Source organism: Mustela putorius, unplaced genomic scaffold (assembly GCF_011764305.1).
Source record: "Mustela putorius furo isolate JIRA1106 unplaced genomic scaffold, ASM1176430v1.1 tig00003853_pilon_pilon_pilon, whole genome shotgun sequence".
NCBI lineage: Eukaryota > Metazoa > Chordata > Mammalia > Carnivora > Mustelidae > Mustela > Mustela putorius.
Genome location: NW_025422005.1, coordinates 14,092,255 through 14,104,400, shown reverse-complemented (window position 1 = coordinate 14,104,400; position 12,146 = coordinate 14,092,255). Strand labels below are relative to the sequence as shown.

Genomic DNA, 12,146 nt, shown 5'->3' with positions numbered 1-12,146 from the left:
CTGGGGAAGTGGAGAATGGTTGGGAGATCGAGTGGAAGGGCAGCACAGCCAGCCGCGGAAAGACCTTGAACATCAGCCTGAAGAACACAGCAATGGGGAGCCACTGAGGGCCTTAGAGGGAGGGAGTGGCACAATTTGGAGTATGTGAAAGAAAAGATGGATTAAGGATCCTTGACTGATAGCAACAAACCTGCACCAGGGCTTGACTTATGCCATGGTGGTGAGCTTTCTGAGTTCAGCAGGGAAGGGTATGGTCACCATCCTAAGAGGCCTCCAAGAGGCGGCAGAACTTCAAGGGAGGCTCTTGCCACCTGAGTGGGATAGGATGGTTCTCTCTGATGGCAGCAGAGGGGAGCACTCTCATGCTGGCACAGGTCTGGAGAGCAAGTGTCAGAAACAGAAGCGGTGACCAGAAGTTGGCGTCCTGTCTGGTCAGGTTCTGGACACATGGAGCAGTGTGGAACCTCATCCCAGAGGCAAACCAGTTGCAGGAAGACCACACCCCCTTGCTAGACATCGGGGCACCGAGCTATCTCCCCTGGCTCCTGACTGTGTCTCATTCATTCATCTGATCATCCAGCCCCTTACTCAGTCAGCATACACTTGTGACGCCCCAGCTGTGTGCCAGGCACGCCGCTACGCCCCAGGAAGACGGCTCTATCAACCAGGGTTTGATCGGAGCCCCAGAACAGCAAGGAGATTCCGATATAAAAAATCAGGAACTTTGGGGACACCTGGGTGGCTCAGTTGGTTAAGCGGCTGCCTTCAGCTCGGGTCATGATCCCAGCATCCTGGGATTGAGTCCCACATCGGGCTCCTTGCTCAGCAGGGAGCCTGCTTCTCCTACCACTGTGCCTGCCTGTGCTCGCTCTCTCATTCTCTCTCTCTCTCTCTCTGACAAATAAATAAATAAATAAAATCTTTTTTTAAAAAACCAGGAACTTTTTACGGGGATTGGACTTCCATGATTGTGGGTACCAGTAAAAAAAAAAAAAAAATTCTATGAGAGGCTGTTTCTTGTTCTGCTGGTGCTGTTGGAATACTGTGGCCCAAGTGACAGGGAGAACCAAAATGGCAGGGGTGAGTGGAACCTGTGAGGCTAGTCCAGGATGCCCTTCACCATCTCGACACCTCCAATGATAGGAGCTAAAGCAGGTGCCCCGGCAGGACCCGGAGCAGCTGTGGTCCTGGTACTTCCTGACACCGGCACAGTGAGACAGCCGATACAGGACAACAGGTGTCAGCCTCGACAGGTGTTTATCTCACGCAGAACATCTCCGGAGACCCACACCAGCCTGGGATTCTGCAGGGATAGAATTTCTGGGAAATGCAGTTTCCACAGAGCCAAGGGACATAGGATAGATCTAGGACAGTCCACCCCTTGTGGGGGCCTTGCCGTTTTGAGACATGACTTCCCTGATGGTTTTCCTGTCACTCAAGAGCTAGTCAAATAAGAGAGTCAGAGAGAACATTTCCTCCCAGGTTTTGGTGATTCCTGGATTTCATCATTTCCCCAGAGATGTTCATGGCAGCGAGACAGGATCTGGACCAGTCACCATGGAGGACCCCAGTGGGGTCCCCCTCTCCAGAGGATTAAGCTAGAGCTCCAACTGGCCTAACCACCCAGGGATGGCCTCTGTTATCCAAGACAGTTAGAGCAGAGAGGAACCTGGCCCTCAGGTGGAATCCAAGGGATCATCCTGAGAACCCCCTAATACGGACGAGTCCCTGAACCACCCGAAGTTCTGTATTCTCTCTTTGTGGACCGGAGTAGAAGACAGTGGAATTAGCGGTCAGAGACTAGGGCTTAGAACCAAGATCTAAGGTCCAACTCTACCTTCTGCTGTTGATGTGCTGTGTGACTTTGGAAAAGTCTCCTGATCTCTCTGCACCTCAGTTTTCTAGTAGATTAAAAAAAGCTCCCCCACGGGTCCTTTCAGTTCAAGCCTATCTCAGCCTGTGGTGCTGCTTTCCCTTGTTCAAAAACACCTGCCTGCGCCCGTCTTAATACTGGTGCCCCGAGCTGGGATGCCCAGAGAGGACAGCCTGCAGTCTGCCCGTCCTGCAGGACCTAGCACCAAGGCCACCCCTGCCTGCCACCTGACCCTGACGGGAGGCAGGAGAAGCCAGGCCTGGGATCTCTTCTCCATCAACCAGGATATCACAACTGGGGAGAGATGGCATCAGAGCAAAGATTCTGACTCTCCAACAGCCCTATTTAACTTTGGACTTAGGATGTGGTTTTGATTTTTAAAAAATTATTTTTTGATGATCAAATGAGACGTTTGAACGCCCTTCCGTGAAACTCTGTCAAATACAGACGCAAACTTTTCTAAGACATTAGGAGTCATTTCATAAAATTAAATTTTATTTTGGAAACGTTCAGCGTTGGAATTTTTAAATATAGATCCCATTTATCATACGGTTATTTTGGGGTTTGTCGGCGTAAGGAAACCAAAGGTCCTTTCTTGGAAGGGACTCTCCTCTGTTTTGGAATGTGCGCTTTCTTCCTGCAATCTTGGCATTAGAACATCCTTTCTTTGATGAATCAATAGATGAGGTGGGTTTTTTTTTTTTTAAGAGTCCTTGCTTGGTAAAAATAAACCCCTCCTCTGAAATATATATATATATATATTTTTTTTTTAGAAAGAAACAGATTCTTTTTTTTTTTTAAGATTTATTTATTTAGGGTTGCCTGGGTGGCTCAGTGGTTTAAAGCCTCTATTTTATTTATTTATTTGACAGATAGAGATCACAAGTAGGCAGAGAGGCAGGCAGAGAGAGGAGGAAGCAGGCTCCCTGCTGAGCAGAGAGCCCGATGCGGGGCTCGATCCCAGAACCCTGGGATCATGACCTGTATCGAAGGTAGAGGCTTTAACTCACTGAGCCACCCAGGCGCCCCCCCCCATTTTTTTTTAATGTCCTTCTTTATGACATGCCAGAACCTCAGCGTTCCTGTGTCAGCGCCCAGGTGACCTCTGGATTACTCACTTACATTACGTGAAATGTTCTCATTTCTTTCTTTCTTTCTTTCTTTCTTTCTTTCTTTCCTTCTTTCTTTCTTTCTTTCTTTTTTGATTTTTTTGATTTTTTGATAAACATATAATGTATTATTAGCCCCAGGGGTACAGGTCTGTGAATCTCCAGGTTTACACACTTCACAGCACTCACCATAGCACATACCCTCCCCAGTGCCCATAACCCCACCCCCCTCTCTCGAGCCCCCTCCCCCCAGCAACCCTCAGTTTGTTTTGTAAGATTAAGAGTCTCTTATGGTTTGTCTCCCTCCTGATCCCATCTTGTTTCACTTATTCTTTTCCTACCCCCCAAACCCCTCCACGTTGCATCTCCACTTCCTCATATCAAGGAGCTCATTTCTTTTTTAAAGAAACGGGAAGTCAGAGAGGTTTGGTAACAAGCCTGAGACCACACAGCTGGAGAAGCCAGTGCTGGGATTGGACCGTGACCCTCGCTGGCCCAGAAGCCCAAGCTGGCTTGATTCCCAAGCATCTTCTCCCCCCCCAACTCAAGGTAGAATGAAACTCAGTGCTTGGCTGGAGAGACCCCCCCCCCCCAAGGTGTCAGGAGGTGAACTCCAAAGGAGACTTGGATCTGGTCTCTGAAAAACTTCTCTCTTTTTTTTCTTTTTTTAAAGATTTTATTTATTTTTTTGACAGAGAGAGAGGTCACAAGCAGGCAGAGAGGCAGGCAGGCAGAGAGAGAGGGGGAAGCAGGCTCTCCACGGAACCTCAATCCCAGGACCCTGAGACCATGACCTAAACTGAAGGCAGAGGCTTAACCCACTGAGCCACCCTGGTGCCCCTGGTCCCCGAAAAGCTTCTATTTATGAACCCACACTCTCTGTTCCTGAGAGTCTACAGTAAAGTTGGGGTCCAGAGCCCCAGTGGCAGAGGGAGAAGAGGTGCGGGTAATTCCCCGGAGCAGAGGAAAGTGCCTATGGGATTTTGTCTTAAGAATAAATTTTATTTAATATCTCTATGGCAGACTTATAGGGTCAATTTGGCTTCTGCCTTGAGCAAACATTCTCTAGAGGGTGGTGGTGAGAATCCAAGATTACAGAAACTGGAAAGTAAATGCATCTTCCTGGATTGGGGGGTGGTGCTGTCTTCAGGGTAAGGGGGAGAGAGCCAGCCCGGAGCTAGGGGCGAGCTCACAAGCGGCGGTCAGGGACCCTGACCTTACCATGTCCTACCAGCAGAGATCCTCTCCTGGGACTCTGTGCAGCATGAAGAGTGGCCGTGGGGCTCCTCCAAGCCCCGTGGGCCATGGAGAGAGAAGGAGGGCCGAGATCAGGAGCCTCTCTCAAGAGCCTAACAGCAAAGAACCCAGCAGCATGAGTGAGCTCCGTGGTATAGAAGGGAAAAAAGCCTCGGTCAACAGTCGTCTTTGGGAAAGTTTAAGTAGAAAGGGTTGTAGCTCCCCAGGTTCCTCTTTAGACAGTAGGCGAGCTTCTGGTCACAGGTGCAGAGCTGCTGTTGGCAGAGGGACCCAGACCCTGCAGACAGGACACCAAATGCACAGTGAGGAAGGGAAAGTAGGCTCCATCAACAATGCCCCTCGGGCTTACTTCCGGTCTGAGCGGACTCCCCAGTCTGCTTCCTGGCCCAGGAAGCTCTCAGTCTGATGAGGGAGGCACAGCTTCCAAACTGGGAAATGTGGGATCTGATGGAAGAGGCACAGCTCCTGCCCCAGGGAGAGGTTTTGGCCCCCTGCCCTCCGGGGAGTCCCCAGTCTGGTGGTAGAGACACCTTTTCTGCCCTTGGGAGTCCCCAGTCTGATGGTGGAGTCAGCCCCTGCTCCGGAGGAACTCCAGCTCTCATTAGAGGAGACACCACCCCCAGACTTAGCTCTGAACTCAGATGGATTCAAGATGAACTTGAATCCCAGCTGTAGCTGTGGGCACTGGCAAGGCTCTGAGTTCCAGTTTCCTCATTTGTAAAATAGGAAGACTAAACACGCCTCAAAAGGTGTTTTGGGGAGCAAGTAAATGGAGGTAAGCAAAGCATTTGACACCTGGTGAATCCTCAGTCTGCGACGTTTCCGCCCTTCCCCAGAGGTCAGATGTGGCTGCAATAATCCTGCCTCCCTTGCCCCCCCCCCCCAGCTCTGCCCTCCAAGGTATAGGCTGGCTAACATCTAGGGGAAGCTGAATTCAGAACCAGCAGAGACCCAGGCTCTATCAGTAGCTCGAATGGGAAGACCCAGTCTTACCACAGGTGACCCATCCATGTGCAAATCTGTATGTATATGGCTGTGTCCTGATTTGGCAGCCTTTCTCCTCCAGCCACCCATAACAGTAATCATGGGCCCAGCAGCACCTGTCATTGCAAGAGGCATAGATCCTGAGCAGAGGGGGCACGTCACTTGAGCAGGAGCCACTAGGTGGGTGTGGTCTGGCAAAGAAAGAATCTAGGGATACGGCTAGATACATCTCTGCTCTTCCACTGAGGCTGCCTGCCATCGGCAAGGGGTTCACTGACCCCCTCTTTCCTCCAGGAAAGCCTACGTGAGCCTACGTTTCCCAGCCTTCCTTGCAATTGGGTGTGGCCACATGACTTGGTTCCCACCAGGGCATCATGGGCAGAAGGGATGCCCACCACTTCCAGACCCACCCATGAAACCCTCCCACACTGTCCATCTCTCAGCAGGATGGCGATGACCCTGCAGGGGACCCTGAGGCCACCGGGGATAGCAGAGCCACAAGATGGAAGGAACCTGGGTCCTGGAATTCACACGTGATTCACATGGAACTGTCATGTGAGCAAAAAAACCAAACTTCCAGTATGTGAGGTACGGCCAATTGCATTTCTCGTGTGTGTGTTGATTTACAGAAAAATAAAGAAGGTCGTACAGAGTGTTCCCTTTTACCCCACACCCAGTTTTTCCCATCATTAACATCTTATACAATACACTTGTTACAGTGAACAAACCAATGTTGATGTCACTGACTAAATAATCAGTGAAATCATAACACAGCATTATTGATTCATTAATTATAAAAAGTCCATAGTTCATTTAGGTTTCCTTAGTTTTTACCTAATATGTTTTCTTACGTGAGGATCCCATCCAGAACGCCTCATTACATTTAGTGGTCATGTCTCGTTAGGCTCCTCTTGGCTGTGACAGTTGCTCACACTCTCCTTGGCTTTGATAACCTTGATGTTTGGAGGATGATGGGGAGGTATTTTGTAGGATGCCCTCTATGGGGTTTGCCTGATGTTTTTCTCATGATAAGACTGGGGCGATGGGTTTATTTTGCTTCTCTAATTACTCCAGCTTTGACCAATGGGAGCCCTTCCCGTTGGCTCCTGTGCTCCCTCACATATCTCTATCAAGGGAGAACTTCCTTATCTTTTGGCCTTATAGGAGACTCCAGACTCATCCTGTATATTTTCTGCCCTGGTTCTAGAACCAGTCAGGTCTCCAAGGAGCCTTGGTTCCCCTTTATGGCAAATAGTGTTAGAGACCACGTTTGGGCACTAGGAGTTGCTTACTGCTCTTGGGATGTTGTTTCATTTAGTCCTCTCAGCTGCCAGAGCAAAATAAATGTGTCTCTATTAACCCGTGTTTGTATACACATCTGTACCTATTTCTGAATGCAACCACCTGTGCCTATATTAAGCTAAACAGGAGTTCATACTGACGTCCTCATCTCCAATCCATTGCCCCAGAAGTGAACTCCAACAGTGGAAAACTTGGCTCCCACCATCTGCCATCCATTTGCTCAATGGACCTATGCCATCATCCACACCAGGAGTCTCAGAATTTTCCAAAGAACCGTCTCTCTGTCTCACATGTTCTAGAATTTGAACACTTCCCAATCAAGAAATGGAACCTAGGTCCCTTTCCTTCCAAAGTCTTTGTGACTGCCTCCACCAATGGACACCATAGAATTTCTGAGGCTAAACCCTTTTTCATGCAGTCTTGGAACACTCAGTCTTGGAACCCCATGGTCACTTGCTGTGGGGAAGTCCCAACAGCCTTGGAGAGGCCTAAGTGACAGGAATCGAGGTCCCCAGCCCACAGCCTCTACTGAGCCCCCAGTCAGCAGCCAGAAGACGTGGGAGCGAGCCATCTGGAAACTGGATAGTGCAGCCTTGTTCGAGCTGCCCAAGCAGAAGCCGGTGGAGCAGGGACAAGCCATCCCACCAAGCCCTGCCCCAAAGGCAGATTCATAGCAAAATAAATGGTCATGGTCACTCGCAGCCAGTACACTTTGGGGTGATATGTTCCATAACAACAGACCAACTGACACGCGTGGTCACTGAGAAGCATGACGTTTCTAGATGTGTCTTGGGCCATTTAGTTAACCCCCCAGATACACAATTTTCTCACATATAACATGGCCCTTGAACACTCATCTTCCAAAACTGACACGAATTACTCGAGCTCATGTGGGCACAGAAGCTGAGCATAAAGGATTATCGTGGTAATCAGCTCACCAATCAGTGCCATCCTTGGGGATCCCTTGACCGCCCCAGCCACAGTAGCAGCCGTAGAAGCCATAGCTCATCAAGGCGTTCTTCTTGGTCACCTTCTCAATCATGGACTTGAGCTCCAGCAAGCCCCCGCCTACAGCAGGAGCACCTGGAAGACAGCCCCCGGCCCCCAGGGAACACGCTTCTTATCGGGCAGGCACCTGCCCCTGCCCCCACCCTGGGGCTTGTGGGGACCCAGGCATCTTTCTCCCCATTAGTGTGACAGGAGCAAGAAGGGGGAGGCAAGCAGTAGAGCTAAATGTCTGGACTTGGAGAATGAGAACCGTGGGTTCAAATCCTGCCTCTGCCACCCATTTCACAGCATGAGGTTGAGTGTGTCACTGAATCTCTCAGAGCCTCTGACTCCTCCTCTGGAAATGGGGTGGGGTGGGAGGGCCCAAAGTGAATGCCTACATTTTAGACTTATCCTAAGGGTTAAAATGAGAGAAAGCATGTGTCTTTTCTAGGCAGAGAAAGTATGTGAATTTCACTAGGCAGACACCTAGTGAACGACCAAGAAATGGGAGGTCTAATTAATAGGGTACCTTTCTCTCCTGATGATGCCATGTATACCATTTAGGACATGAGGCCCAGGACCTTAGCAAGGTGGGATCCCTCCAGATCACTGAAGCCAGCTCCCTTGCCTTCCAGATTGGGAAACATTAGTTTGGAGGGAAAGGTTCAGGGTTTCACAGAGAGCCAAGGGTTCCCTCCCTACACTAGATCTCCACCCTCTGCTCTCCGGCAGTCTCCAGGGATCTGGCAAGACATTGAAGATTAGGCCAGCCTGTTGGGGTGCTGTGCATATGGTAATGGGGCTCCCCTGTGCTATGCCAGTTCTCCCCAGCTGGGAGGTGTTAGCAGGGGCACCAGCCTCTGCAGAGAATGACCCAGGGCTGAACATTACAGATGGGTCTTGTTCTCATTTGGGTTTTATTTTGTTTTGTTTTGCACCAAAGGAAAAAATATGCCTCCCACATTTGCAAGCCACCTGTTGTCCCGTAGCACAGTCTTCACCCGTCACCACCTGAAATCATGTGACAGCCCCATCTGGGGGCTGCATATCACCCTGGGTCACAGAGGAGGACACAGAGGCTCAGAGCCGAGATTCAAACTCAAGACTCCCCGTCCTCAAAGACTAGGCTCCTTTCCACTACACTATTGTTCCTAGAGGTGAAAGGTCACAAGTTCAGGGGTCATGGGGCCAGCACTTACTACAAATGAGGAACCAAGCCAGTGGGAGAAAGCCGTTCATCTCTGGGATTCTGGAAAAGAAAACACATCCCGTGACATGTCTCTCAGGAGATACATTCGGACCCTACCTCTGGGTCCTCACCAGGCCCTACACACTCCTGTTGGGCAGCATGTGGGTGACCTCAGTCAGGAAAGAGGCAGAAACCGTAAGGAGTTGATCTCAGAGCCCTCATGGGGTACTTTCCCCCATAGAGGTAGGAGAGGACTTTCCCACCACAAAAGCCCCAATGCAATAGCGCACTTCGCAGACCATGCGCCCACCCTTTGGGGCCTTGTTGTGGTTGGTGGGTCTTGAGCACTTTTGCCCTCACAGGCCCCTTCCTCCAAAAAAAAAAATTCTCTCAAGTGCTATTTTACAACTGTGTTGGCATGGAAACGAACCCAGTCCAGGCTGAATGTGGTATTACCTATTCGTGACTCTTACATTCGTTTTTTTTTTTTTCCTCCTGATTTTCTAAGAGTTCAAGTTCAGACATTTCCATGGGCCCCAGGCACTGTGCCTACCTAAGGAATAAGTCGACCGGAGGTACGCATGAGGGCTCCAAAAGGTAGGTGTCCCTGTTCCCACTGAGAGCTCACATGGAGCTGGTGGAGAAAAAGGAGTCTCAAAGGGCTCATGGAACTTGCCAGAAGCCATGCAGCTAGGAAGAAGCGGAGGAAGGGCTCAAAGCCTGGCCCATGCACCTCTCACGGCAGGACACAGCCTCCTGTCATGGAGGGTGAGTTGCTCTTTGAGCCATGGAGCCTGGAGACCCCAGCTTCCCTCCCCAGCACCTGCCTTCGGCAAACATCTGAATCACCCACTTGAGTGCCGAAAAGTCACACCCAGAAGGCAGAGGAAATTCCATGTGTCTTGGGCCAGTGCCTGATTCCAACTTGGCCTCTCAGAGGTTCTTTACCGGCAACTGCCTGTTTCCCTTCCTTTCCTTCCTTTCCCCAGAACCCTTGTTTATCCACAGCTGCTCGTTTGGCTGATGGTTTGCCAGGATTTCCCCTTCGGTGCCCAGCTGTCTCTGATCCCTGAGGCTAGAGGCCATTTGTGCAGTGTTGGCCCCGAGCCCCCGGCACCGCCCGAGGCCTGGCTGCAAGCACACACAAGCTTCTGCTCCCCGGGGCTTCTGGCTACCCGGGCTGGCCTCTCCCGGCCACCCTTTGTCCAGCAGCACCTCTGCGTTCCAAGAACATTCCTCCGGGCTCTGTCCATCCATGGCCTCTGGCCTGAGAGCTCTAACCGGCCAAGGGAAAAGGCTCTAGACCCTATCCTTCCACACTAGTGTTCCTCGGCTGCTTCCCAGAGCAGCCACAGGAGGAGAGAGACAGCCACCACGCACGGGGCATCCGCAGCGTGCCGGGTTCTGTCCCCTGTCGCTTCAAGCCTGCCGAGGACCCTGCCAGGTGACTATCGCTAAACCTTCTGGCACGGTGTCTGTCCCTTCAACTTGCTGAAGGAAGGGATAACAGTCATTGATCCCACGGATGGGGGAAATGAGGCTCGGGCAGGGGGACGTGAGTTACCCAGTGCTTCGGCCCAGGACTGTGACTCTACTCTCCTCACTGCCTCTGAGCAGCCCCTGTGAACTATTCACGGGGTCCCTTTTCCATATTTGATGATGCTTTGATGTCCTGTGGATGCTTTGCCGGCCTGGGAAGACACAGTCCCTCCCGGGAGTAGCTAATTTCTAGAGGGAACAAAAGACCCCTGGGAGCCTGGCTTTCATACAAGCAAACCAGCCAGTCCGCAGCTCACACCCCAACCCCTCTGTCGAGCTCTTCCACTTCCAGCCAGCATTTCCGCTGCCCTAAATCATGCCGGGACCAGGAAGCAGGCAGCGAGGGGCCCCCACCCCCACCCCTGCAGCCCAGAATCCACTGAAATCCTTGGAGCCGGCCAGTCCCGAACTATTTCCCCTGCCCTGCCCTGCCTTGCCCGTGGAAAACACAAGAAAGGCTCTGGGCTGAGCTTGCTCTTATTTCTTCCGCCTGCTGATCGGCCCTGGTGCTTCCCTGCTTGTCCCTGACCACGCCGTGGGTCCCCTTCTTTCAGAAACCGTAAATAACAGACTGTCTTCTAAATGGCCGATCTCTTGGCCTCACGACACCGGAAAGGAACCAAACTCCCAGGCAGGTTTTAGAACACCTTGGGATGGGGCCGCTGGTGGCGAGAACAGCGTGAGGCCCCGTGGGAAGGGATCTGATGCAGAGAGGTCTCACGGAGGAGGCGACCGAGGCATGGACACAGCTGGCCCAGTGGCCAGGAAAGTGGCCCATCTCTGGAGCTCAGAGCCAGCCCCCAGGAGAAGGATGTGGAGCTGGCTATTTTTATCAAGCGACCACAGAGGGAAATGAACACAGCCGCGAGATAATTTTGGAGTCAAGTGGTGGCTGAGGTCATGAGAGGTGGAGGGAGTGGAGACAGACAGCCTAACAGAAGCCCAAAAACGTGGGGGTCGAAAGTGGCCGGGTCCCTGGAAGGAGAGGATGGAGCAGCTGTCCCCCCCGCCCCGCCCCCACCACGGTCAGGTCTCTAACCACAAAGGATGGACAGCTCCGAGCCCCACAGCACAGCAGACATGTGAGAGACCTCCCCCTCAATCTGGGGGGATGCACTGGGGGGTCAGGGGCCTCCTCTCCCTCCCTGGGCCCTGCCCACCACCTCACCTCAAGCAAGGCAGCCCCCAGAATGAGATTCCTCACCAGGGAGACCTTCTGTCTGTCCCAGGCCTGCAGAAGACACAGGGGTTGGGCCCTCGGGTTTTAAAGGCCTCTCTGCCCTCCTCCCACGCTCTGGCCTGGGCCGGATCCAGGAGTCCTGACGGCTCAAACAGGAAGGCCTGTTTCTGCCCCCTCAGGACCCCAGAGGACTTTTTGCCTCTTGTGTCCCGAAGCTGCGATTCCTTGGAACGTGTCACAGTGCCCGGGCGATGTTCAGGAGAGACACCTAGGAGGGTCTAGCTGGGGCCACCCGTGGTCCGGGACTCTCCAGCAGGGAAAGGAGAGCTGGAATCACCCTCCCAGGGTAGCCGCCCTCCTCCGGTGACCCTGCGTCCCCGTGCAGTCCTCATTCAGTCTCCCTGGGGTTCAACTCAGGGACAGCCATGGCAGCCAGGCAGCACCCCCTCTTCCTGTCACTCCTGACCTGCCAACCCCCAACTCTGGTCTGCTCCTGGGGTGGGGCGACCCAGGAGCCTGTGAGATCCCCACTCTGGAGATGCTGGGAACTGTCGCCGGCACCTCCCTTTGGGCACCAGCCTCTTTATGGAATTCCTACACTCCTTCTCTCTGGGAAGGAGATCCCACCAGGCTTGCGGTGAGAGCCATGCAGGTCACCATCCCCACTCAGCCACGCGGGAGCTGTGTGACTCGGGCCAAGTCACCACACTTCTCTGTTCCTGT

General features: G+C 52.3%; 1 protein-coding gene across 2 annotated transcripts; it reads right to left on the bottom strand.

The window, feature by feature from the left end:
* Positions 1-3,963: 3,963 nt before the first annotated feature.
* PLA2G5 (phospholipase A2 group V) lies at positions 3,964-11,563 on the bottom strand. 2 transcript variants are annotated; one of them, XM_004741303.3, is made up of 5 exons: positions 11,412-11,563; positions 8,715-8,764; positions 7,464-7,608; positions 5,233-5,339; positions 3,964-4,516 (listed from the first exon to the last, which is right to left on the bottom strand). In XM_004741303.3, the coding sequence occupies exons 2-5, from the start codon at positions 8,752-8,754 to the stop codon at positions 4,395-4,397; spliced, it is 414 nt and encodes a 137-aa protein (XP_004741360.1). In that variant the 5' UTR covers positions 8,755-8,764; positions 11,412-11,563; the 3' UTR covers positions 3,964-4,394. The 2 variants fall into 2 exon arrangements, with proteins under 2 accessions (XP_004741360.1, XP_004741361.1); XM_004741304.3 differs by having other exon boundaries at positions 11,448-11,510.
* Positions 11,564-12,146: the final 583 nt, after the last annotated feature.

Coding starts and splice junctions, on each gene's coding strand:
- PLA2G5 (XM_004741303.3), bottom strand. CDS start 8,754: ATGAACGGCTTTCTCCCACTGGCTTGGTTCCTCATTTGTA. Junction 5,340..7,463: donor CCCAAGGATGGCACTGATTG/GTGAGCTGATTA, acceptor TTGCAATGACAG/GTGCTGCTGGGCCCATGATT. Junction 4,517..5,232: donor ACATGGATGGGTCACCTGTG/GTAAGACTGGGT, acceptor TCCTGTCTGCAG/GGTCTGGGTCCCTCTGCCAA.